Below are 23030 nucleotides of genomic sequence, written 5' to 3'. Positions count from 1 at the left end.
AGAGGCTGTAACTACATAAGTGCATCACTGCTGCTTTTGTATTCGGGTAAATGGACATCCCTTGGTAATGGTGTTACATGTGAAAATGGCATAAAATAGGACACAAAGTGGCATGATTTGCAGAGTCTGTACTGAGTCTGTATATTTGCAGACTACATGGAGGTGGGGACCTACTATTATATACACTACTTATGGTCACAAAGGAGGGCTTCAGTAAATATCACTCTATATGGACAGTCAACTAAATTACCTGATCTTGACACAGGAGCTCAATCTTCTCCTCTGCCAGCACGGCAATGTCCTCCTCTTTCTCTTGTTCACCAGGCTTTTCATTATTAGAGGAACTAGTTGTCTGAGATTCTGTATCCACGTTTATGATTTTCTCGTAGACGTGTTCCATCACCTTCCTGACTTGCAGCATGTCACTGGCTGACAATCTGTCTCTGGGTATGGAAAATACAAACAAAGGGTTGGACAATGGTCCTCTAGGTCAGTGGTGGCCAAACCGGTCCTCAAGATCTACGAACGGTCCATGTTTTCCAAATAACCTAGCTGGTGCACAGCTGTAGTCGTCATTACTAACTGTCACATTTCAAACATTCATTGCTACTATAGATCCACAGGTTGCCTGTAGGACATGTTTGGACACCCCTGCTCTAGATCATGGTCCCTTTCTCACTACATGTCCTGCTTACTATAAGTGGCATATACAGTATGTCCTTGTAAGCAGAAGGTGAGAAGATCATACAATGGAAATATTACACTCCAATTTCACCAGAGGAATGATTAATCCTTGGTGCAGACATTGCTCCCACACAAGAGGATTTACAAGCGTCCCTGTTGCTGTAATATAGTTTCCCGTACTTGCAACATTTGTTAGATTCCTGATGTCACTGGTTTCCTACCAGTATAATTACTGACAATATCATGCAGTCCCTCATATCCTTACCTACTCCATATCCCATTGATACTCTGTAGCATTACAACTCATTTTCTTTGTGCTATTTAAGAACCTTATCTTACATTTAAATGGATCACTACTCTACCCTTATAAAGAAGCGTCAGATCCAACATGGATATATTATTTTGCATGAACCAAAGAAGGTAGGTTTAGATTTTACCTACTAAAATCATCTCTACGGTACATGGTTGTCCACGTGCACAATGCATGCTCAGCATTTCTACCCGCAGGTACTGCAGACCATTTTCAAGGCACTTTCCTATCATTATCAGGCTGGGCCAAGTATTTCTACCAAGATCAGTGAGATAGGTAGGGGTTAACTACGAATCCTTCTCAAATGAAAAGAGGGGATTTTGCCCATAGCTACCAATCAAATTCTGTCTTTTATTTTCTAGGACACAACAGAGAAATTAAAAGGCCCACCTCCCAATCGCTCAACCTTCATACTGGTTATTTACTTACTCTACATTAAAAAAAAACCATCATTGAGTGATGTCACTGCATGGTTACCATAACTACCATTAATTACTTTTAAACATTTACCGTATTTGTCGGCGTATAAGACGACCCCCCAACATTTCCACTCAAAATATAGAGTTTGTTATATAAGTGCACCCGGCGTATAAGACGACCCTCCCACTTGGAGGCATGTTTTTCAGGGGAAAAAAGTCTTATACGCCAGCAAATACAGTATTTATTTCAGAACGGCACAATCTAATACTGCTGAGCCTCAAGATAGAGTCTGAGAATGGGCGACCACTTGTATCTGAAAAACATACTCACTTCTTTAGGGTTTTTGCTCCAGAAGATGAATGTGGTTGGAGGTAGAATGGAATTTTATTGAATTTCGGCATATTTTTCTAAAAAACAAAACGCAATGTTAGTGTATACTAAGAAATGACACAAGCCGGTTAAACAAACAGAGTTTGCTGTAATTCTATAGCACTGATGCCACTAAGCCCAGTGAGAAGTGGACAACCAGTGGGCACAGGACGGTGTCATTATTTATTTATTCACCTAAAATTTCATAGACTGAAATATTGCCTGTTCTTTTACTAACCAAATATTGTACATAAAACAAAGGGGACGTGGTTTAAGAAAAACAACAACAACTACAATATTAATAATAATAAAACATTCTTACATCCACAGTGATATCAACCACCCACTGAGGAACAGTTTCATTCAGGAGCATGGATTCAGTCTCTCCTCCCGAATCTCTACACAGTAACCTAAAAGGCGAAAAACACCAAATAGGAGTATTGAGGAACAATTGTTACAGATTATTAATTCATTGAATATAGGCATTGTGACGCTGGAGAAGCATTTTATTTTGGTTATTACCAAGAGCGATCTATATGGTGATCTAGTAAAGTCTGTTCCGTCTTCTACATGCATTCACAGTGGGAGAGGAGGCTTGCAGGCCAGTCCTCCAATAGTTCCCACTGCGATAAAGACTGGACAGAACTTAGTTGGAGGGGACACACCATGAATGGGTAAGGCAAGTATAGATGCATGATAGAGTCGAACATAAGTTCCCAATTGCTTCTGCCGATTAAAAGAGGGTGGCTATAAAGAACATTAGGACCAAAACCACCATTTCTCCCCATAGCTTTTCTGTACCTGAAAAGAGTACGGCCCCCAGCTTCACCAAAGATAACCGGAGTATGCGGTGGCACTTGGAAATAGCCATTGCCTTTCTGTATCCTATTTTCCTGCTCGCCATTTGCCACTGCGTAACAAGCACACACAAGGCAGCCATTGGATCATTTCTTTGGTTGCTTCTATACTACAAACTTATTGCATAGACCAACTCCCCTGCAAGGTTAGATGGGTTACAAGGTCTCTTACCATGATTTACTTCATTCTCCTCCTCCTCCATGGGGTTGATATGAGTTCTTGGCCAGAACTCTAGCAATGCTTGTAACAAGAGGCCCCCGAGGTTCACTGCAAAACCAATTGTCCAGATTACTCTAAAGAAAGTCATTGCTCCCTAATATGATCAGCCACATCTATCTTTGTAACGTTACAGGACATCAATGAGCTGGAAAGGCAATAAATAAACATTTGTGGGATATGAGTGATCTCAGATGCATTTGTGGTTCTGTATAACATCTGTTGGCTTCATAAACGAACATTAACGACAAGGTCTATTGCTTGTATGTGTCTGGGACAATGATCAGTATTTAGAGGAAATCTTACATTTTGGATCAGACCCATCAGGACTGCTGAAGCCGGCGTCCTTTGCAGATACCCACGCTGCAAAGCAATCGCTCTCATCCAAGGTAATGGTCAGCATCTGTTAATAAGACACCCGGTCAGACGTGACGGTTACTAGGTGCATTTACACATACAAATCAGACATTAACAAATGTTACAGATTTTTTACCCTAATATATCACTACAGTCTGCTGATACATTTATTACTTTAACAGCCTATTAAAAAGATTCCTTGCAAAAAAAGATTTAAGATGTTTATGATGCTCCCCTTTGTTGGTAGTTACATATACATGTTAATAGGATGATAAAATGTGTGACCATTTAACAACCCTCACAACATGACCATATCTAGGAGGGACATAATGCTCTGCTCCTGGACTTTCCTCATAATGTAGGATTGCCATCACCTGTGTTGAATAGGTTAGTTGATAAGAAAGGTGTTTCAACACAGGTACGCGATAGAGTAAAAGGAGGTAAAGCACCAGCCAATCAACTCCCAACTGTCATTTTCAAACGCAGTTCATTGGCTGGTGCTTCATCTCCTTTCACTTTATCTCCAGTTAATCTCTTCTCCTATCTTAACACATCTGCCCCATTAAGAGGAAAGTCCTAGAGCAGAGCAATGTGTCCCTCGTGGAGAGGGTCATGTTGGGAGCTATGCTATACCCCAGTCTTAGTTTGCCATGGACTAATGACTTGGAGACTAATTTAGACCTGATCGATGGGATGCAAATTTTGAGTCACTCGATCAGGTATACACCGGCCCGCCAGAGTAAAATCCCACCCGTGCAATCCTGCAATTTGCTTAGCATGGCTTGTGAAAATTAGCTGGATCAGCAAATAGCTGCAAATCCATCCGCAAGCAGCTCACCATCAAATGACTTTTCCACTGTGTGCAGTCTGTGCGTAGCCCAGGACCTAGGCAACTGCGATACAAAAAGGCTGATGGAGCTGATGTCACTCCCCTTCCCCTCTAATGCCTGGGCACGCCTGCGTTCTCCCTGACACTCCCAGAATATGTCCGGTTACTACTCACAAACGCCATGTTCCTGTCAATCACCTTGCCTATGGCCAGCAATAAAAAAGAAGCAGGGTTTTATTGCAGGATGGCCTTGTGCATACGTGCTACAATCCATACGCAGTCTAACGATAATCGCCAGGCCTGCAATTTGCAGCCGTGCCATCAGGTCTGAATTAGGCCCTTAATTTAGATCTAGCATGGGGCACAGGTGACAGGAGCACAAAAAAAAGAACCAGATTAATTACAACCCGAATCAGGGTTTATATAGGGTAATCAATGTGCAATGGTAGTCTACATATCATTACATAGAGGCGGAAACAAATATGGGACCAATGACTCGAGCACAGCGCAGCGATGCAATCTACTGTGCGGTCCTATTCCTATGGCAGCAGACAGATGTCACATTTACAGACAATTATGGGAGTTAAATAAGCCCTTGCTTACTTCTAGGCATTACCTTACCCTTCAAGAAAAGTATAAAACAACCCTACTATAGTTTAAATAAAAGGTCCCATTAGGGATGGTTATCGACCAGCGATGATTTTAAATCATTGATGATTTATCACCAATGTCGAATACTTTTTCTATCAATGTGGGAGAACCAGATGGTTTCCCTACATCGTCGGCAAAGGAGAACCGATAGTTCCTTTTTTTTTTCTCCCCCAAGGTGCAGGGACACGGAGCATAGCTCCACCCCCTGACACCTGGAAGTCCCGCCCGGGAGTCTGATTGGCTCACATGCTATTCAGTCATATAGAAACATAGAATTTGACGGCAGATAAGAACCACTTGGCCCATCTAGTCTGCCCCTTTTTTTAAACATGTTACCTCAAACCATATTTGATCCTTATTTTTTTGTAAGGATATCAATATGCTTATCCCAAGCATGTTTAAATTGTACTACTGTATTTGCGTCTACCACCTCTGTTGGGAGGCTATTCCACTTATCTACTACTCTTTCTGTGAAAAAATTCTTCCTCGCATTTCCCCTGAATCTTCCTCCCTCTAGTTTCAGTGCATCTCCTCGTGTTCTGCTGCTCCTCTTCCTGTGAAGAATGTCTCCCACCTGTACCTTGTTAAAGCCCTTGATATATTTGAAAGTTTCTATCATGTCCCCCCTTTCCCTTCTCTGCTCTAAAGTATACATATTAAGATCTTTTAGTCTTTCCTGGTACGTTTTGTGATGTAGGCCATGCACCATTTTAGTTGCTCTTCTTTGTACAGTCTCTAATGTATTTATATCCTTCTGGAGATATGGCCTCCAGAACTGAACACAATACTCTAGGTGAATAATGGATGACCATCGATAGCTAAAACTATCAATGGTTATCCATCAAATAGTTTACCACTATGGATGGCTGGGTGCAGAATCACCAGCAATGGCAACCATCGATGGTGTCTGCACCAATGGCCATCCCTAGTCCCAATATACCAGAGATCAGGATCCACCTTATAAACATCTGCCACCATAAGGTTTCAGGACTACACACTTTCATTCGTACTCACATTGAAGTGCAATGTGCATACAGTGGGACTACACAATACACATTGGGTCAGGCTACTGGGTCATTATTTTCCGCGTCCGCTCGCCACGCTTCGGTGGCTCACCACACTATATAAAATAAACTCCACACGGACATGGATAGTGGGGGTATGAGCATACTAAGTATAGTGGGTGCCCAACTAACATATAAGTACCATTTAGAAAGGATTCAATTATACTTACGATAATTCCGTTTCTTCTGAACTTCTCCATGGCAGCCATTACTCTGGGTTATTCCCTCTCTCTCCAGGTTTAGACAGGTAGACTTGTAACTCCTCCCACCTAGGGTATATCTCCGCCTCCTCCCCTTCCTCTCCAGTCTTTTGAGTGTCTCTACTATTAATACCATAGACAGGGAGGGAAACCGTAGGCTGCCATGGAGAAGTTCAGAAGAAACGGAATTATCGTAAGTATAATTGAATCCTTTCTTCCTCACTCTCCATGGCAGCCATTACTCTGGGATGTACCAAAGCATAAAAACAGGGGGGGGGGGGGGACTCAATAACGACATAGTCAGGGTGATGCTTAATATATATATATTTTGAATAGCTCACAAAACAGCATGTTGCAGCACCACCTTCCCCAAATGGGTAGGAGATACATTTACATTGTAGTGCTTTGCAAAGGTATGAATGGAGTTCCATGTGGCGGCGGCCCAGATGTCCTTTGCTGAGAGATTTGCTCTATTCGCCCAAGAAGTAGATATGGCCCTGGTAGAGTGTGCCCTCAGCGCCTTCGGAATTTCCAGGCCTCCTTCTTTATACACGAATGTTATTGCTTCCGTAATCCAGCGAGCTATAGTGATTTTGGAAGCTGCTTCGCCCTTTCTTGACCCTGAATGTAGAACAAATAATTGTTTGGTCTTGCGTATCTCCTCTGATCTTTTCAAGTATAAGGAAATTGCCCTAGGCATATCGAGCATGTGCATTCTCCTTTCTTCCTCTGTTTTTGGGTCTGGAAAAAAGGCTGGAAGAATAATTTCTTGATTTATATTAACATTGGAAACAACTTTAGGAAGAAAACTGGGATTTGTTCTTAACAATACTCTGTCATGAAGAATATTGAGGTAAGGTTGTTCTGCCCAAAGAGCCTGTAATTCACTGACCCTACAAGCCGATGTGACCGCTGTGAGGAAGACAACCTTCCATGTCACCAATTTCATATGTGCCTCTTCCAACGGTTCAAACGGTGTTGTCATCATGGCGTTCAGAATAAGGTTCAGGTCCCATGGAGCGATGGGTTCCTTGATTCTAGGACGCTGTCTCTTTAGTGCTTGGCCAAATTTTTTTGACAAGCGGATCTTCGGACAATCTTACGTCCAATAAGACGGATAAGGCTGAGATTTGCACTCTTAGCGTCGATGCCGCCAGACCTTTCGAAAAGCCTTCATACAGGAACTGTAGTACACACGGGACACTGAAGCGTATATCTTCTGGATATGACTTGGCCCACTCGGTAAATTTGTTCCATGTTCTATAGTAGATTCTTGAGGATACATCCTTCCTTGCTTTCAAAAGGAATTGCGCCACCTGATGGGACAAACCCTTTTTAACTAGCATCGCCCGTTCAACAACCACGCCGTCAAATTTAGGGTCTGGATGTCTGGATGTAGCAGTGGGCCCTGCTGAAGGAGATTGGGAAGGAGAGGTAGTCTCCAATGATGTCCGTCTGACATTCTTAGTACTGTTGGGAACCAACTTCGTCTTGGCCAAAAAGGAATTACAACAATCACTGTGACTCTTTCTTCCCTGATCTTCTTCAGTATTCGTGCAATCATCGGGAACGGTGGGAACACATACCCGAGACTGAATCTCCAATTCTGGACAAACGTATCCACCCCTTCTGTCCCCAGTACTTGTTTTCTGGCCATGAAGCGATTCACTTTCTTGTTGTGGCTTGTCGCCATCAAATCTATCTGCGGATATCCGAACCTTTCCGTGACTTCTAAGAAAACCTCCTGGTTCAATTCCCATTCGCCCGGAACGACTCTCTTTCTGCTTAGAAGATCTGCCAACTTGTTGTCCTTCCCTGGGACGTGTAACGCAGATATTGAGCTTAGGTTTGCTTCTGCCCATGGTATGATACTGGAGATCTCTTCCCATAATCTCACGCTTCTCGTCCCTCCCTGATGGTTGACATAAGCCACAACTGTCATGTTGTCCGATCTTATCCTCACGTGGGTATCTTTGATGGAATCTTGAAAACACTCTAGCGCTCTTGCCGCTGCTCTCATTTCTCTCTGGTTTGATGACATCACTCGCTCCTGCTGTGACCACAGGCCCTGACGATTTTCGTCTTGTAGATGCGCTCCCCATCCAGACGCGCTTGCATCCGTGGTTATTACTTGGTATTGAATCTGTTTCAGGGATGTATGCCTTTGCTTTAACTGAGGATCCAACCACCAGTCTAGAGATCTTCTGGACCTTAAAGTTAACCTTACTTTTGACTCCAGCTCTGTTGTTCTTTTTGTGAGGGGCAACATCTCCCTTTGAAGGGTTCTCATATGCCACCTTGCCCATGGGATGACCCCTATGGTTGATGACATCATCCCCAATATTCGGAGCGTTTGTCTCAGAGAAGTTGTCCTTTGTGACTGTAGTACTAGAGCAAGATCTTGAATTCTTCCGCATCGGTCTTCTGACAAATACACTGCGTGGTCTATCGTATCTATCATCACACCTAGAAACTGAATTCTTTGCACAGGCTCCAGCTGGCTCTTTGCTCTGTTTATTAACCAGCCGTGGTCTTTTAATATTTTCATCGTGACTTGTAAAGCTTGTCTTGCTTCCCCTGCTGTTCCTCCGCATATCAATATGTCGTCCAGATAGGACCATATTGCTATCTTTCGTAATCTTATGAACGCGATCAAACTTGTCAGTATCTTTGTAAAGATTCTCGGGGAGGTTGATAGCCCGAAGGGAAGGCATTTGAACTGCAGATGCTGATTCATAACCTCTAGTCTGAGGAATTTTCGATCTCTCATGGCAATTGGCACGTGGAAGTAAGCATCCTTCAGGTCCACTGAACACAAAGTCCATCTGATTTATGCCTAGAAGAATGATTTGCAGAGTGTCCATGTGGAACTTCTTTACTTGGATGTTTAAATTTAGTTCCCTCAGATCCAGAATTGCCCGATAAGCTCCGGAGGCCTTTTTTACCAGGAACAACTTGGAATAGAAACCGCTTTCCCTTTCCCTGACGGGTACTGGTTCCACGGCTCCTGATTCCAACATTTCCTGAATTATTAGGCTTAATGCTTCTGACTCCTCCGTTGTTGTGGGTACTCTGGACCTTACAAATCTTCCTCTGGTTGGTCTTCTTTGAAATTCTAGGCTGTATCCCTGAGTGAGGATTGACAGAACCCATCTGTCTTGGATAGATTCTTTCCATTTGTGTACAAAATTGGCCAACCTTCCTCCTACCGGGATCTTTATCTCCGTGCCATAATTGTCAGAATCTTCTGTATCCTCGTCTCGACGACTGGCGAAATGACTGCCTTGTGGTTCCTGAATTAAATCTTCCATATTGTCTCCCTGGCCTATAACTTTTGGCTTCCTTAAAGTGTTGCCTAGGTGATAGACCACTGAATCTTTGTCTCTTGTCTTGCGGTAATTTAGCTGACTTCCCACCAGACATTCTGTGTATTATGGAGTCTAGTTTGCTGCCGAATAACAGCTCTCCTTCATAAGGCAAAGAAATAAGACGATTCTTAGAATTGGAGTCTGCTGCCCAACTCCGCAACCAGACAGCACGTCTCGCTGCCACGCCAGCTGCCATAGTTTTAGCCGAATATTCAACTACGTCTAATGACGCTTCACATAGAAAATCTATTGCTTTCATCATGACATTCAAATTTTTCAGGAGATACTGTCTAGAAATCTTTTCTTCTATGTCGGTTGCCATATTGGTACCCCAAACCCTCAGGGCTCTCGAGGTTGAAGCCATGGCTACTCCTGCTTTTAATGCTACTGTGGATGTGTTGTGTACTTTCTTAAGTGCCATCTCAACCTTCTTATCCATACTATCTTTAAGGTTTGCGCCGTCCTCCAACAATATGGTAGTTTTTGAAACGACCTCAGAGACAGCAGCATCAACTTTTGGCACCTTACAATATTTCTCGAACAGCTCATCTTTAAAAGGAAACATCCTTTCAATTCTCTTGAAATTACTGAATTTCTTATCCACATTCTTCCACTGATCAATCATCAAATCCTTTAGCACCTTGTGCACAGGAAAATTTCTCCCTTTAGCCACTCTATCTTCGAACAAGGAATCAGGTGTTTCATCTTCCTTTTCCTTGTAATCCATAGCTTTATATATATACTTGAGTAAACTCTCAACCAAATCCAAATTAAATGATCTTTCTTTCTCAATAACTTCACCCGACTCAGGTTCTGAAGTATCTGTGTCATCTGCGTTAACTACAGGTGAATCAGATCCTGCATCACAGTCCAGGCTAGTTTGAGCCCTGGTTCTTTTGGCTCCCTGCACCTCCTTTAATTCCTCCTTGGTAACCAAGGACTCCTTCATCCATTGCATCAATTGTGCTAGATCTACAGGTTGAGCCTCTGCAGGTTGTCTACAATCCTTGCATAAGTTAATGCCCTTTTCCACAGGGAAAACTTTGTCACACGACATGCAATTATTAGAAGTATTCTTGGTTTTAGCTTTCTTCTTAAGAGGACCTTTAGACACACTATGATAAACAGAAAGAGCCTGTCACTAACTAGACTTTACTGAGATTCAAGTAAAAACACAGCACCTCTGAGGGCTTACCTCTCCACGGCAGATTCTGGCATGGGGGGAGCAACATTGGTCTCTGGATCCATCCTGAACGACAGCAGTGTTGTACTCAGAAAAGGAGTAATCACTTAACCATCTGATACTCCTTTTGTATTCAGCGCCGAGTGCCTGCGCATGCGCAGTGTGCGCTTTTGGACGCCGTGCGTCCACTTCCGTCCATGTGGAGAAGTGCTTCTAGCAGACAGCCTCTTCCGGCTGTTAGTATCCCCCTCAGCAGACTGCCGTACGCGTCACTGCCTTACGCGTCACTTCCACCGCGTCTGAGACTCGCGTCTCTAAGCCCGGCAGTCTGCCCGCATCTCAGGCTCCATGTTTATCCGCCGGTCACGGCGACATCACGGTGCACGCTCCGTCGGCTTTCAAGAAGAACTCAGTGCAGGGCGCTGCCTGATGAGAACACCATTACCCCCAAGTGCCATCCGTATCAGCTCAGACACGCAGGACTGAATTGCTGCATAGCCTGAGGTAAGCCCTGTACAGAACAAACAAAACAAACCTATCCTACCTAATCTAACTTAGAGACAGGAAAAAAGACTGGAGAGGAAGGGGAGGAGGCGGAGATATACCCTAGGTGGGAGGAGTTACAAGTCTACCTGTCTAAACCTGGAGAGAGAGGGAATAACCCAGAGTAATGGCTGCCATGGAGAGTGAGGAAGAAATATAATTCAGAATGAGAAAATACAATACGTACCCCAGTCTTCAGATCCACAGAGAACCAATTTGGTACATAAACCATCTTAAACCTCTTTTTGATTTCTTCTTCAAAATCCACCTTTCCCAAATCTTCAATTTTGCAAGCCTGTAAGGAAACCATATGTGAATGGGTGGTGTAAGAGTGGTACACTGTCTGAATCAAATACACAGACAGATATATGGTATCTCACAACCAAATAAATATCGTATCATGCTCTTGTAATGTGCACACAGGCTTCCCCTGGTCACTCTATAAACAGAGGTAAGTAACATAGGAGTCCAGCTGTAGTAGGACTAAGGACACATGCACAGTCTTCAATCTTTTGCATTATATTAGTATTTCCCTATATATTGTAAGCGTGAGCATGGCCCTCTTACCACGTTATCTTTCTGTTATTGCCCAGTCTGGTTTTGCAACTTAAGTATGTGGTTGCAATACATGTAATGTTCATAAATAAATGTCTCCGAAAGGCCACAAAAGTCAGTTTGGAAATGGCAACCATTATTGCCATTGACCCTATAGCCATTTGTGACGTTCATTGCATTCAGGTATATCGGTCGGTTTATGTTGCATTTTCCTGAGGTAATCAATTGAAAGTGCATTCTAAACACAAGAAAATGCAAAGAATAAAAAAACAAAAACAAAAAAAAAACATTTCTGTGCTGGAAACAATGTACTAGCAAATGGCACTGCTTAAATTAAAACACAGAATTGTTTTTAACTTAATAATAACATTTTACTATATGTACCCATTCCATGGATCACAACCTCTAATTAAAAAAATAATGATCCTGCTTGTGTTACTGCTCAGTCTTCTCACTACAACTCACTAATGGCATCTATGGTACATGTGAAATTATCCACGATCACGGGTAAATGCTTTGTCGGGGCTGTCCAATTATCCCTGGTAAGTCAGGACAAGCTGTGGCCATCTAGTCAATCCTGGCCGATATTTCTTACAGACGGAACTATCGGCCATCGGTATTCAATCCCAGCTGGGACTCTCCTATGCAGATTTGTCTTCTCAAAAAGTCGAAACTGCATTGCTGAAGACGTCTGCTGAATTGTCAAACCCAAAAATCCACGGGCTTTCTGACTGTCGTAATCGTTCCGACAATTGGAAAAGCGGACTTGACATTAAAGATGTCAAAATATGCCGCTGTTTCTCAAACACTTACAGGTCTCACTGTTTTCATGAGATTTTTTTTTTCTTTTGGGTGGCCCAAAAGGATAGCCCGAAAAAAATAAATCAAGGAAATGTTGGGATAAATAATGAAACGCTGACTTTTGTGCTCCCAAAGTTTCTACTGTATTCATAGAATTCGCCCCTATAGTGGAGTTATACATTTACCATCATTGAAAGAAATAGGTCAGGGTAGCCAACCTCCGCAGATAGAAACTCACCTTCAGTACATCCCAGTAGGCCACATTGTTATTGGTGTCTTTGGTTAGTATGTGCCTCTTGTCATTCAGTATGTTGCATTGAATAATGCTAGCACCCCCTTGAAAAATAAATATCAACCAGAAGGATAAATGGCATGTTACACATTACTCAACACACAAGCATCATAGGAGGTCAGCAAATCAAACACAATCGTCAGGACAGTAACCATAATCTGAATACACTGCAGGAGAAATTATTAAAAAAAAAAAAAAAAAAAGCTTCCTCGGCCGTACACGATGTGATGGAAACTATTTTCGAAAATGCATACCAAAAGACATTTCGTTAGAAAGTATAATCTTTTAAATTAATAGAGGAACATGTACTTTCAAGTAAACCCCTACAACGAAATAGATTGAATCTGAAAACTAAAATTACATATAAGCTTTAACATTTCACTAGATTTATGCTGCTAATAAATTATAGCATAACTTGTGATCATAATAAATGTATATATTTATAATGCATCAATTTCCCGCATGTGTAACATTGACCATATATGGAAGTACGGAGTTATGGTAGACTTACCATGGTTAACTCCTTTTCCTCGAAGTCCACAGTGTCCGCAGGAGTCACATTAGGGTTGCTGGTAGGTTGTGTCCGGAGCACCAACAGTTAAACTTTTAGTCCCAGGATGCTCCGGTCCACCCTCCACACACCCAGCCCCCTGACCTCAGGCATCTAGTTTTGTAAGTAAGCCAAAGGCAGGAGCCGGAAATGGAGAAGGAAGACCGAATGATTCAAGAACACATTCTCACACACACACAGGAAATGTACAATTGAGAATAAGTGAACCTGAAAGGCCAGGTGCGTTCAGGGTGGGCGTCCTGTGGACACTGTTGACTTCCAGGAAAAGGCGTTAACCATGGTAAGTCTACCATAACTCCGTATTTCCTCTGCAGAGTCCACAGTGCTCCACAGGAGTCACATTGGGGATGTCCCAAAGCAGTTATTTAAGGGAGGGAACGCCCCTGAGTCGAGAGAAGAACTCTGCGCCCAAAGGAAGCATCCTGAGAAGCAAAGGCATCAAAAGCATAAAACTTAAGGAAGGTATTGATTGATGACCAGGTGGCAGCTTTGCAGAGTTGTTCTGCTGACGCTCCGCGGTGTGCTGCCCATGATGGCCCTACTGATCTTGTAGAATGGGCCAAATTGGAATCTTTGCCTTTGAATAGGCTTCAGAGATTGTCATGCGAAGCCATCGAGCCAGCGTTTGTTTTGTAGCTGGCCATCCGCGCTTGTAGAAACCAAAAAGTACGAACAGAGTATCTGTACGTCTAATAGACTTTGTGCGCTCGACATAAATTTTAAAAGCCCGTACCACATCCAAAGAGGCTTCTCCAGGAGAGATGCTGGATGAGAGAACACTCGCGGTGCTGTAGAGAGGCCAAATGGCAGAGCCTGGAACTGAAAATGGTTGTGCATAATAGCAAACTGGAGAAACTGTTGATGAGCCGGCGCTATAGGGACATGCAGGTAGGCATCTTGTATATCTAGAGAGACCATAAAATCCCCAGGCTCCAAGGCCAGGATTACGGATCTAAGCGTTTCCATGCGAAACTTGGGTGCCCGAATGAATCTGTTGAGGGCTTTGAGGTTGAGAATTGGACGATGAGTCCCGTTGGGTTTCAACACTAGAAAGAGGGTTGAATAAAAACCCTTGCCCCGCTGTGCTGAAGGCACCGGGACAATGACCCCTGCATCCAGAAATTGCTGGACTGCTGTTTGCAATGCCCGAGCCTTGATCGGGTTGTAAGGAATGCTCGTGTAAAATAATTGAGTTGGGGGACGTTTGTAGAAGGTTATGATGTACCCTCGAGAGACAACGTCTAGTACCCATGCATCTGTGGTGGATTGGCACAAAAAAAAAAAAAAACTTCCTCGGCCGTACACCAAATGACCCGGCCCTACACGATGTGATGGAAACTATTTTCGAAAACGCATTCGGGCACCCAAGTTTCGCATGGACGTTTGTAGAAGGTTATGGTGTACCCTCGAGAGACAACGTCTAGTACCCATGCATCTGTGGTGGATTGGCACCAAACATTTGCAAATTGAAGTAGACGGCCTCCTACCTTGAGAGCCCCCAAGGTGGGGCCCGCAGCTTCAAGCTGAGGCTTTATCTGCAGGCTTCTGCGGCGGACGCCGAGCTGCCCAAGATTGTTTTGGCTTTGTTTTGGAACCCTTATTAGGTGCTTGTTGCCTTGGAAACGATTGTCCCTTGGCTTTTCCCTGCATACGGAAGGGCCGAAAGGACTGGTGCGCTTTAGGTATAGTAGCAGAAGGCAAGAATGCAGACTTAGAGGCCGCTATGGTAGCCACAATTTTATCTAACTCTGTGCCAAATAGAAGCTCTCCAGCGAAAGGTAAGTCTTCTAGTGCTTTCTTGGAATTGGTGTCCGCTTTCCAAGAGCGTAACCAGAGTGTTCGCCGTGCTACAATTGATGTAGCAGATGCCTTAGAAGCTAATTGTATAACATCAGCAGCCGTCTCACTCAGGTAGGCAGCAGCATGTTTAATGTCCATGACATAAGACAGCTGTTCTTCAGAAGCATTAATGTTTTCTAAAACCTTGGCCCAAGCGTCAATAGCCAGGGCAACCCAAGCTATTGCTAACGCTGGCCTAGTAACTGCTCCTGAGAGGGAAAAAATGGTCTTAAGATTAGTTTCTAGTTTTCTGTCGGTAGCATCTTTTAAAGAAGATGCAGACGGAATTGGTAATGTGGACGCACGGACTAAGCGTGCGACATGAGCATCAACAGAAGGCGGCACTTCCCACTTAGTGCATTTTGTGCCCTGCAGAGGATAAAAGGAGGCTAATTTTTTAGGGACTTAAACAAAGGCGTCTTATTTTTAGGAGCTGCCGGCATGTCATAAATGTTTAATATGTTACGAACCGCCTGCACTAAAGCTGGTACGTCCACCTCTACCGAAGAATCTTGTTCAGAATGAGTCCCCTGTGAACCATCATCTGCCTCCTCTTCAGCAGAAGAGTCATCAGACGGAGAAAGTTGTACAATAGGGGCCACTTTTTTTCACTCTGGGTACAGATTTAACCTCAGACTGTGCTGCACACAAAGTTTGAGAAATATCCTGCTAGAGCATAGGTGGTACATGCAAATGGAAAGGAATGCCCAAAAAAGGCTAAGGCGGAGCCGCTAAACGATCAGCAATAGGGGCCAATACTTCCGTAAAAGAAGCCACCCACTGTGGTTCTTGCGTAGTAGTGACTGGGACAGGCAATGAGTGGATAGGAGGCACATAACAATTAAGGCATAGGCCATCCTGTATAAGGTCCTGTGCAGACAGATCTGCCGAGCAGGATTTACAGATGCTAAGCACAGGGACTTCAGATGCCTTAGCGTCTCTGGACATCTCCCTAGAGAGCTAAAAACCCAAACTGCACTGTGACACCTTCACAAACAATATGTACTGTGAGATACCGTAATAACCCTATAGCACTATTAGGCCGGGTAGGTATATAGGTTACAGATATAAGACAGAAAACAGTCAGATATACAGTACTAGCATAGTCACATACAATGCAGTAATCTACAGATACACACTGCCAACTACTCAGACCACAGAGGCTGGTAGGATGTGTGCTTTGTACAACCTGATCCAGGGGGAGAGGAGTACAGAAGACTGGACCCAGCGCTTCCACGGAACTGCTGCACGTGTACAACGTGTGCAGAGTAACCTATGTGGGAGGAGGGGTCAGAGATAAGCAGCCCAGGTCATTTAGCCCTTTGTGGAGTAATGTTATGGGCTGGGGGGGGGGGGGGGGGAAGGGCTACAGGGGGGAGAGCTCACCTTCCCCCTGTGCTGAATTTAACCCCCGGGATGCTGGCCTGTTGTAATAACTGTAAGGGCTAACTACAGCCCCCCAGCCAGCCTTTATCACCCGGTGGTCTAGTGGAGCACGCGAGGCAGCCCCGGTGCTGCACTTCATCTCCTTCCGGCTGGTCTCTACAGCCGGAGGGCAGGACTACTGAAGCGCTGCTTTCCGCAAACGGAGAGGCGCTTACCTGCATCCCCGGTCCCTGGCTGTGGTCCGGGCGCTGAAGCGGGTCCCTGCTAGCCGAGTCCTCTGCTGGCGCCCACCGGAAGCACCAGCGCGAGCACTTGTGTTGCGGCGCCGGCGGGGGTAGTAGGAGCAGGCGGCGTAAACGGCTATAACCGCTGCGCCTGCCGCGCTCATAAGTGAAAAAAAAAAAAAGTTTTCAACTGCAAAGGCAGCCCTGTAATATGGTGTCCGGCTCCGGCCGCACCAACGGAAAAACTAGATGCCTGAGGTCAGGGGGTGGGGTGTTGAGGGTGGACCGGAGCATCCTGGAACTAAAAGTTTAACTGTTGGTGCTCCGGACACAACCCCAATGTGACTCCTGTGGAGCACTGTGGACTCTGCAGAGGAAATGGCTTCTATCCACTAATTTTATACCTGAAATTATAATGGCCATCATCAACAGATGAAATATTTTATACCTCTTCAGATATCCAGGCCTACATGGATTTTACAGGTTTATGGCAATTTGTATCAGAGCATTTGACAGGGATCAGAAATGTAACCTGAGTCACATTGGTATGTAACATGAGTCACAAGTCAAAACGGATTGTTCTATAGTTTAGGGTCTTATAAGTGTATGGGACAACAAATTGTGAAAAATAATTGAAGGCAATTTCCGACAGCATTGAAGACAGTTTCTGACAAAACAGATTAGACTTTAAAAAAGGCGGCTCTGTTTTGTTGGAAATGGCCGCAGATTGTCAAATTCACAGACTCTGACAATCCGCATGCATTTTTGCCAATCCTCTGACTTTCCGACACTCGGAATATTGAATTACGACTGTAGAGTTCCTGTTGAATGGAACGAAAATGGCCCGGGATTCCGAATGTTGGGATGTTCCGACGGTCAGAATCCCGGATTGAATACCCCCCTAAGAGCGCACATTGTACTGTTAAGCATTAATAAATTCCGACCCTTATATAATATTGTCAGAATTTCACATTTCAGCTTCATTTGTGTGGGTGGTACATTTAAACATCTAAAAATTAACATTACATGTAACATGAGTCACACAGAATGACGCAACTCCACTTCTTAGGGTCCCACTGTTCCTGTGCATGTTCCAAATTATTATGAGAATGTAGTACCTAATATTTGGAAGTCAGTGTGGACATATAAATATTAGGCACTAAATGCTCATTATAACAGGTTATAAAACAAGGAATACGAAGGTCAGAGATGAACAAACATTTTAGACAATTGCAAAAAGCAAGCAGAGTCTTATATCACATAACTGCAGGTGTGGACTGAAAGGTCAACCGGCAATAGTTCGGCACATGATAAAGGTCATCGTGCAATAGTCGACATGACAATGTTAGACACTTTTTTTGGTGTCTAGGTCGACAATTGTCAACATGGACACTGACTTCGTGTAACACATACGCATTCCATGCTATTATATTCTCACTCTATGCCCACATGGATGTTGGAGTAAGAACAAGCCAGTTTAAAAAATAATAATAAAAAAAAAGAATCATGAAAAACTTGTGTTGACCCTTTTCCTTTGGTGCCCTAATGCGTCACCCTTTATCAAGTGTCGACCTATTGCCTGTTCATCAAGAGTGGTCAATCTATTGACCTGATCCCTGATGTAGACTTTTTTTTTTCAAAACACTTACTGTAGGTCAATATAAAAAAATACATATAATATGCAAATCACATATGCACACTATGGATGCAGTCTATTATTGATTGCATTTAACATGCCTGCTATGGTATAACGTTAACCTAAGCAAAGAGTCCCCCTGTGTAGTAAATGTCCGTGCTTACCTTTTATAACTTGGTCTGGCTGTGAGCAGATTGGACTCAACGGTGTACTACAGTCATTTTCATAATCTCCTGAGGCTCGGAAGTTCAGTATACCTTTTATGGGCTTAAAAAAAAAATGACACTAAGATATGGGAGGTTTGGGGATTGGAGTGCACTGAACAACTCTATAATGAATAAAACAAACGCAACAAGCATAAAGGTTGGAAAGGATCCCTTACCCATTTATTAACAGATGATTTTGTTGTTGCAACCCAAAGTGCTACAGGAGGGTCTACAGATCTGTCAAGTTCCATCTGGCAATACAAGAGTCTGTTACTTGCACGATAATACACAACCTATCAGAACATCATTACAATCTAACACTGAACAGGTCACAGATAATCTGCTGCAACCAGAAGTTCCCAATATAAGGGACTCTCCGTATGGACAGTCCCTCGCAAGTTCCTGATCACCACTTCATTTTTCAATAAAGCTTGTGTATAAGTAGCTTACCTCTCTATATAAATTACCACACATATAGGTGCATGAAAAAAGCAAGAAAAAAAAAAAAATACATGGTTTCCCCCAGCACACAGAGTGACACCAGTAACCAGATTTAAATATTACATGGCAATAGATATATACATCTCTGAATTCTATTTATCTATATAAAATTACCATCAATATTAAACCTCATGAGTTTCCAATGTCATGGCTTCAGTGGTTTTGATGTAATGATCATTACAAGTAAGGTGAAGTTGCGGAGAGCTCAGCTCAGTGGTATTCCCTAAATTAGCAAACCTGACCTATTTCATTGTAGAATAAGGTCATCCAGAAATGTGTGGTTTATTAAACAAAGCTAGTCAGTTACACTACTTTGGGGCTACCCCGGAACCAATGTTTTTTTATCATCCTCAGCATAATCGTAAGAAAATAATGCACTTCTTGGTATCACCTTGCGGAACCAGGACCTTTATACAATCGGCCTGTTGTGGAACCAAAACCACCACCGTGCTAAATTAAAGCAGCCTTATAATATAAAGTAGGAATACATTATCTCACATAGAACATAAAATCAGCATTAAAGGATGTTCTACTAATTGAAGTGAAGATGACATGATTTATAATCAGACTCTAGTATAGGAGATAACAGTTTTCATTAAGCAAATTCACCATCAATCGCAAGGTCTAATTTTATTTACAGAGAGAATTTGCTTTTGCGAGTGAACTAGAATCCGGCCCACAATCCAATCCGAGGACAGAAAAAATAACAAAGAAACGAAAACTACTAAAAAGCTAAATGTCAGGCAGTGTAAATGGCCAACTGGTTGAGCTTTCCTGTGAATATAGTACTTTTCAATGATAACCCAAAACAATTGGACCTTACAATAGGACACATTTTCTAAATCAAGAAGCAAAAACATTTTGTGCTCACTTTTAATACTGGTGCTTTTTCTTCACAGATGAGCAGTCTCAAGTCAGGGTTCCTCAGGTCTGTACAGTAGATCTTGCGGTCCCTTCCCCCGGAGTACACATGAGTGAAGCCTTCATTAACCTGGAGAGCCCAGACTCCTTCATCATGGACCCTGTAAGTTGCTATACATCTCTGTTGCCCAAGAGACCACAAGCGGATAGTCCCATCTGAACTGCCTGAAAGACACTAAAAACAAAACAATGCCGCTTAAAAGATCAGATATTTATGAAAACCCGGCTTATCCTTACTTATACCAGGACTTGATTGCATCATACATGTAGAGCTGAATGTGTGCTGGTTGATAAAGGATATTTTGCGCGTGTCTGCACAGCGCACACTCTAGAATGAAGAACAGCTCGGGATGAGCAGTGCAGTCTCATTCACTGTATGTGTTCAAACAGTTTACTTTAAACGTGACACAGGTATTAGGCCTTCTTCCAAAAGACCTAGAACCAGATTCAGATAAGTACGCAATGAAGATGGTCATAAAGCTGAGCATTTATCAGTATACCGTGCACACACCATGGTACTCTATCAATGCCGGCTGCAATCAGCAGTAAAAATACAGTGCTATGGATTGCTTGAGGAGGGCCCCAATCTTGCCTATGGCTCTATGAGGTCTAAATCAACCTCTGCTGTCTCGCAGCAACATATTTAATGCATATAAGCACTCAAACCAAACCAAAAACATAGGGGGTCGATCCCATTAGGTTCGAAGGGTGCGAGGTGCCGTTTTCATGTGTTGAAACGCTGGAAACGGCACTTGATTCAGTCTGATATCGCACCCTTCACTGGGCCGAATTAGCTTAAAATTGCTTGCCATAAAGTGCGCCCGATGCTGTGATGATTCGCACTCCTGAAACATCCACATAAAATGTTTCAACATTTATTAGTAAGGCCACGCTGTAGAATGAGGAAAATTTACTGAAGAGCTAGTGCTGAAATGCAGAATATTTAGGTCAATTACCACCTGAAACTTCCATACAGGTAGATGATAAAAGGAAACACTTACCTGCGTTCCGTCCCTGTTTAACAGTAATGCTTTTACATTATCAGTATGTCCTTTAAGTTTCATCAGTTTTGCACACGTTCTGGGATCCCAGACTCTTAGCACCTGTAATGCAGGATGAACAGGTTATGTTCTCTAAGCTACAGTGCAAATGGAAACTGCTCCGCTACCGACCACATGCAAACTGAGCAACGTAGGAGGCAAAGGCTAAAAACATGTTCACATATATTCACATTTGCCAGTTATGGAAGTTATAGGTGGAGAGTGATAATAGTACCAGCCAATGAGCTCGTGTCGTTTCTCCACTTTATCATTTGTTAAGGCTTAAGGTGCCCATACTGTTTGTACTAAACTGAATCGCATCCAGCACAAAAAGCATGCAATGTGTTACAGCAGATCATCGCACCGGCACAACACACCTAGTATGGGCACCTTTAATGCATTTGGTACGTTGTACAGATGCATTGTAACCATAAAACACACTTTTTTAATGCAGATTCAATAAAGATCTGGAAGTAGAACAAAAATCAAATATATTTAAATAATATAATCTAAACCGTTTTAGCGGTATCACTGGATTTATGAATGCTCTGGCCACAATCATGTAAAGCAATTAAATAACAATCCCACTGCAATAGATGAGGTCATGCTGCAGTGCAGAAGCGGTGCGGAGACAGTGTTAGTGGGCATGAGCACATCAGCAGATGAAGGGCCGGATGCACTAAGCTTCAAAAGTGATACAATTCATGAGTGATAAACAACCAACCAATCAGCTCCTGCCTGACATTTTTCAAACCCATCCTGTAACATGACAGGTAGGAGCTTATTGGCTGTCTGTTTAATCAATCTCCATTTTATAACTTTTTGAAGCTTAGTGAATCTGGAACGAAAAGTGAGCGAACCTTGATATTAGTATAGTCAGCGTATCCTGTATTGAGGGACATGAGCTCTACTCTGAATATTAATCAGCAGGTTTCCTCCCTTTATACCTTCTCCAATATGGGATGATGGCATGCTGTTCAGGTGGCAATATGCCAAATAAGCCATCTCTAGCCACAGCGCAGAAGTCTTCTGGTCAGTACAACCTGGCGCCAAGGTCTGTGACCTCGATGGATTTGGAAAGGCAAATTGTCCCAATAGGGCAGACAGATGGTAGCCAAATCTCAGCTTGAAATAAACGCTGGGCTCTACTCAGACCCGGTCACCGACTCCGGTCCAGTGCATGCCACACTTGCACAGGAAGTCACCATGTGCGTTTCTCTGCCTCTCAGCTGGGCAGTTTCATAAGAGGATTAGGGCCAGATGTATCAAGCTTCAAGTGATAAAATGGAGAGTGATCAACAACCAGCCAATCATCTCCTACATGCCACGTCACAGGCTGGGTTTGAAAAATTACAGGTAGGAGCTGATTTGCTGGTTTCCCTTTTATCACTTTTGAAGCTTGATACATCTGGCCCTTAGTGACTACATAAGCCAACTCAATACCACTTCTGCACTACAGAATATCATCTTAAGGCAGTAGGATTTATTTTTTCACCTCAGTGTCATCCAGCCAGCTCGACGTTTAAGGTGATGATTAGAACACAGCCACCAACGCATTGATTGCTATTGGACAGAATCTAAAGTGGAGAGTTTCCAATTGGAAATCACACAAGTGGAATCTGGAGTACTGAACTGGTTTGGATGTTGAGACCATTGTGCTGATCAACTTCAATGGATGACGCCATGCAAAAAAGTGTGATTTAAGCCATTATCGCTGGCTAACCATATCGCCAGTGTGTTTTTTGTGTTGTGGGAGATAAATCTCTAGGAGCGCACTCCCGCAGCCAGCCCTTAATGGTCGCTTATCGATTGCTAGCAATTGCTGGTCGCTGGTTCACAATGCACTGTGAACCAGCGATTTCAAGTCAGAATGAGGTAGAGGCAGAATAGCTTGCAATTTTCAGCCAAAATCTATGGTGAAAACGGAACACTGAGCAATAGATTACCAAGAGATATTAAGCCAGTACACTGAGCAATATAATGCTGAGAGATATTAAGCTGCCGAG

The 23030-nt window shown here is 43.2% G+C and overlaps 1 protein-coding gene across 1 annotated transcript in view; it reads right to left on the bottom strand.

The window, feature by feature from the left end:
• WDR48 (WD repeat domain 48) overlaps positions 1-23030 on the bottom strand; it is a 41908-nt gene that overhangs the window by 4520 nt on the left and 14358 nt on the right. The window contains exons 7-18 of the mRNA XM_083189081.1: positions 20986-21087; positions 19935-20159; positions 18739-18813; positions 18521-18623; positions 12647-12744; positions 11240-11347; positions 3164-3260; positions 2813-2908; positions 2585-2693; positions 2106-2193; positions 1745-1821; positions 251-443 (exon numbers count right to left, since the gene is read on the bottom strand). Coding sequence (XP_083045207.1) covers positions 251-443; positions 1745-1821; positions 2106-2193; positions 2585-2693; positions 2813-2908; positions 3164-3260; positions 11240-11347; positions 12647-12744; positions 18521-18623; positions 18739-18813; positions 19935-20159; positions 20986-21087 — 1371 coding nt within the window. The remainder of the gene's footprint in view (positions 1-250; positions 444-1744; positions 1822-2105; positions 2194-2584; positions 2694-2812; positions 2909-3163; positions 3261-11239; positions 11348-12646; positions 12745-18520; positions 18624-18738; positions 18814-19934; positions 20160-20985; positions 21088-23030) is intronic.

Source organism: Crinia signifera, chromosome 5, assembly GCF_055691185.1.
Source record: "Crinia signifera chromosome 5, ASM5569118v1, whole genome shotgun sequence".
Lineage (NCBI taxonomy): Eukaryota > Metazoa > Chordata > Amphibia > Anura > Myobatrachidae > Crinia > Crinia signifera.
The sequence above is the reverse complement of the archived record's forward strand: the minus strand, read 5'-3'. Positions and strand labels throughout refer to the sequence as shown.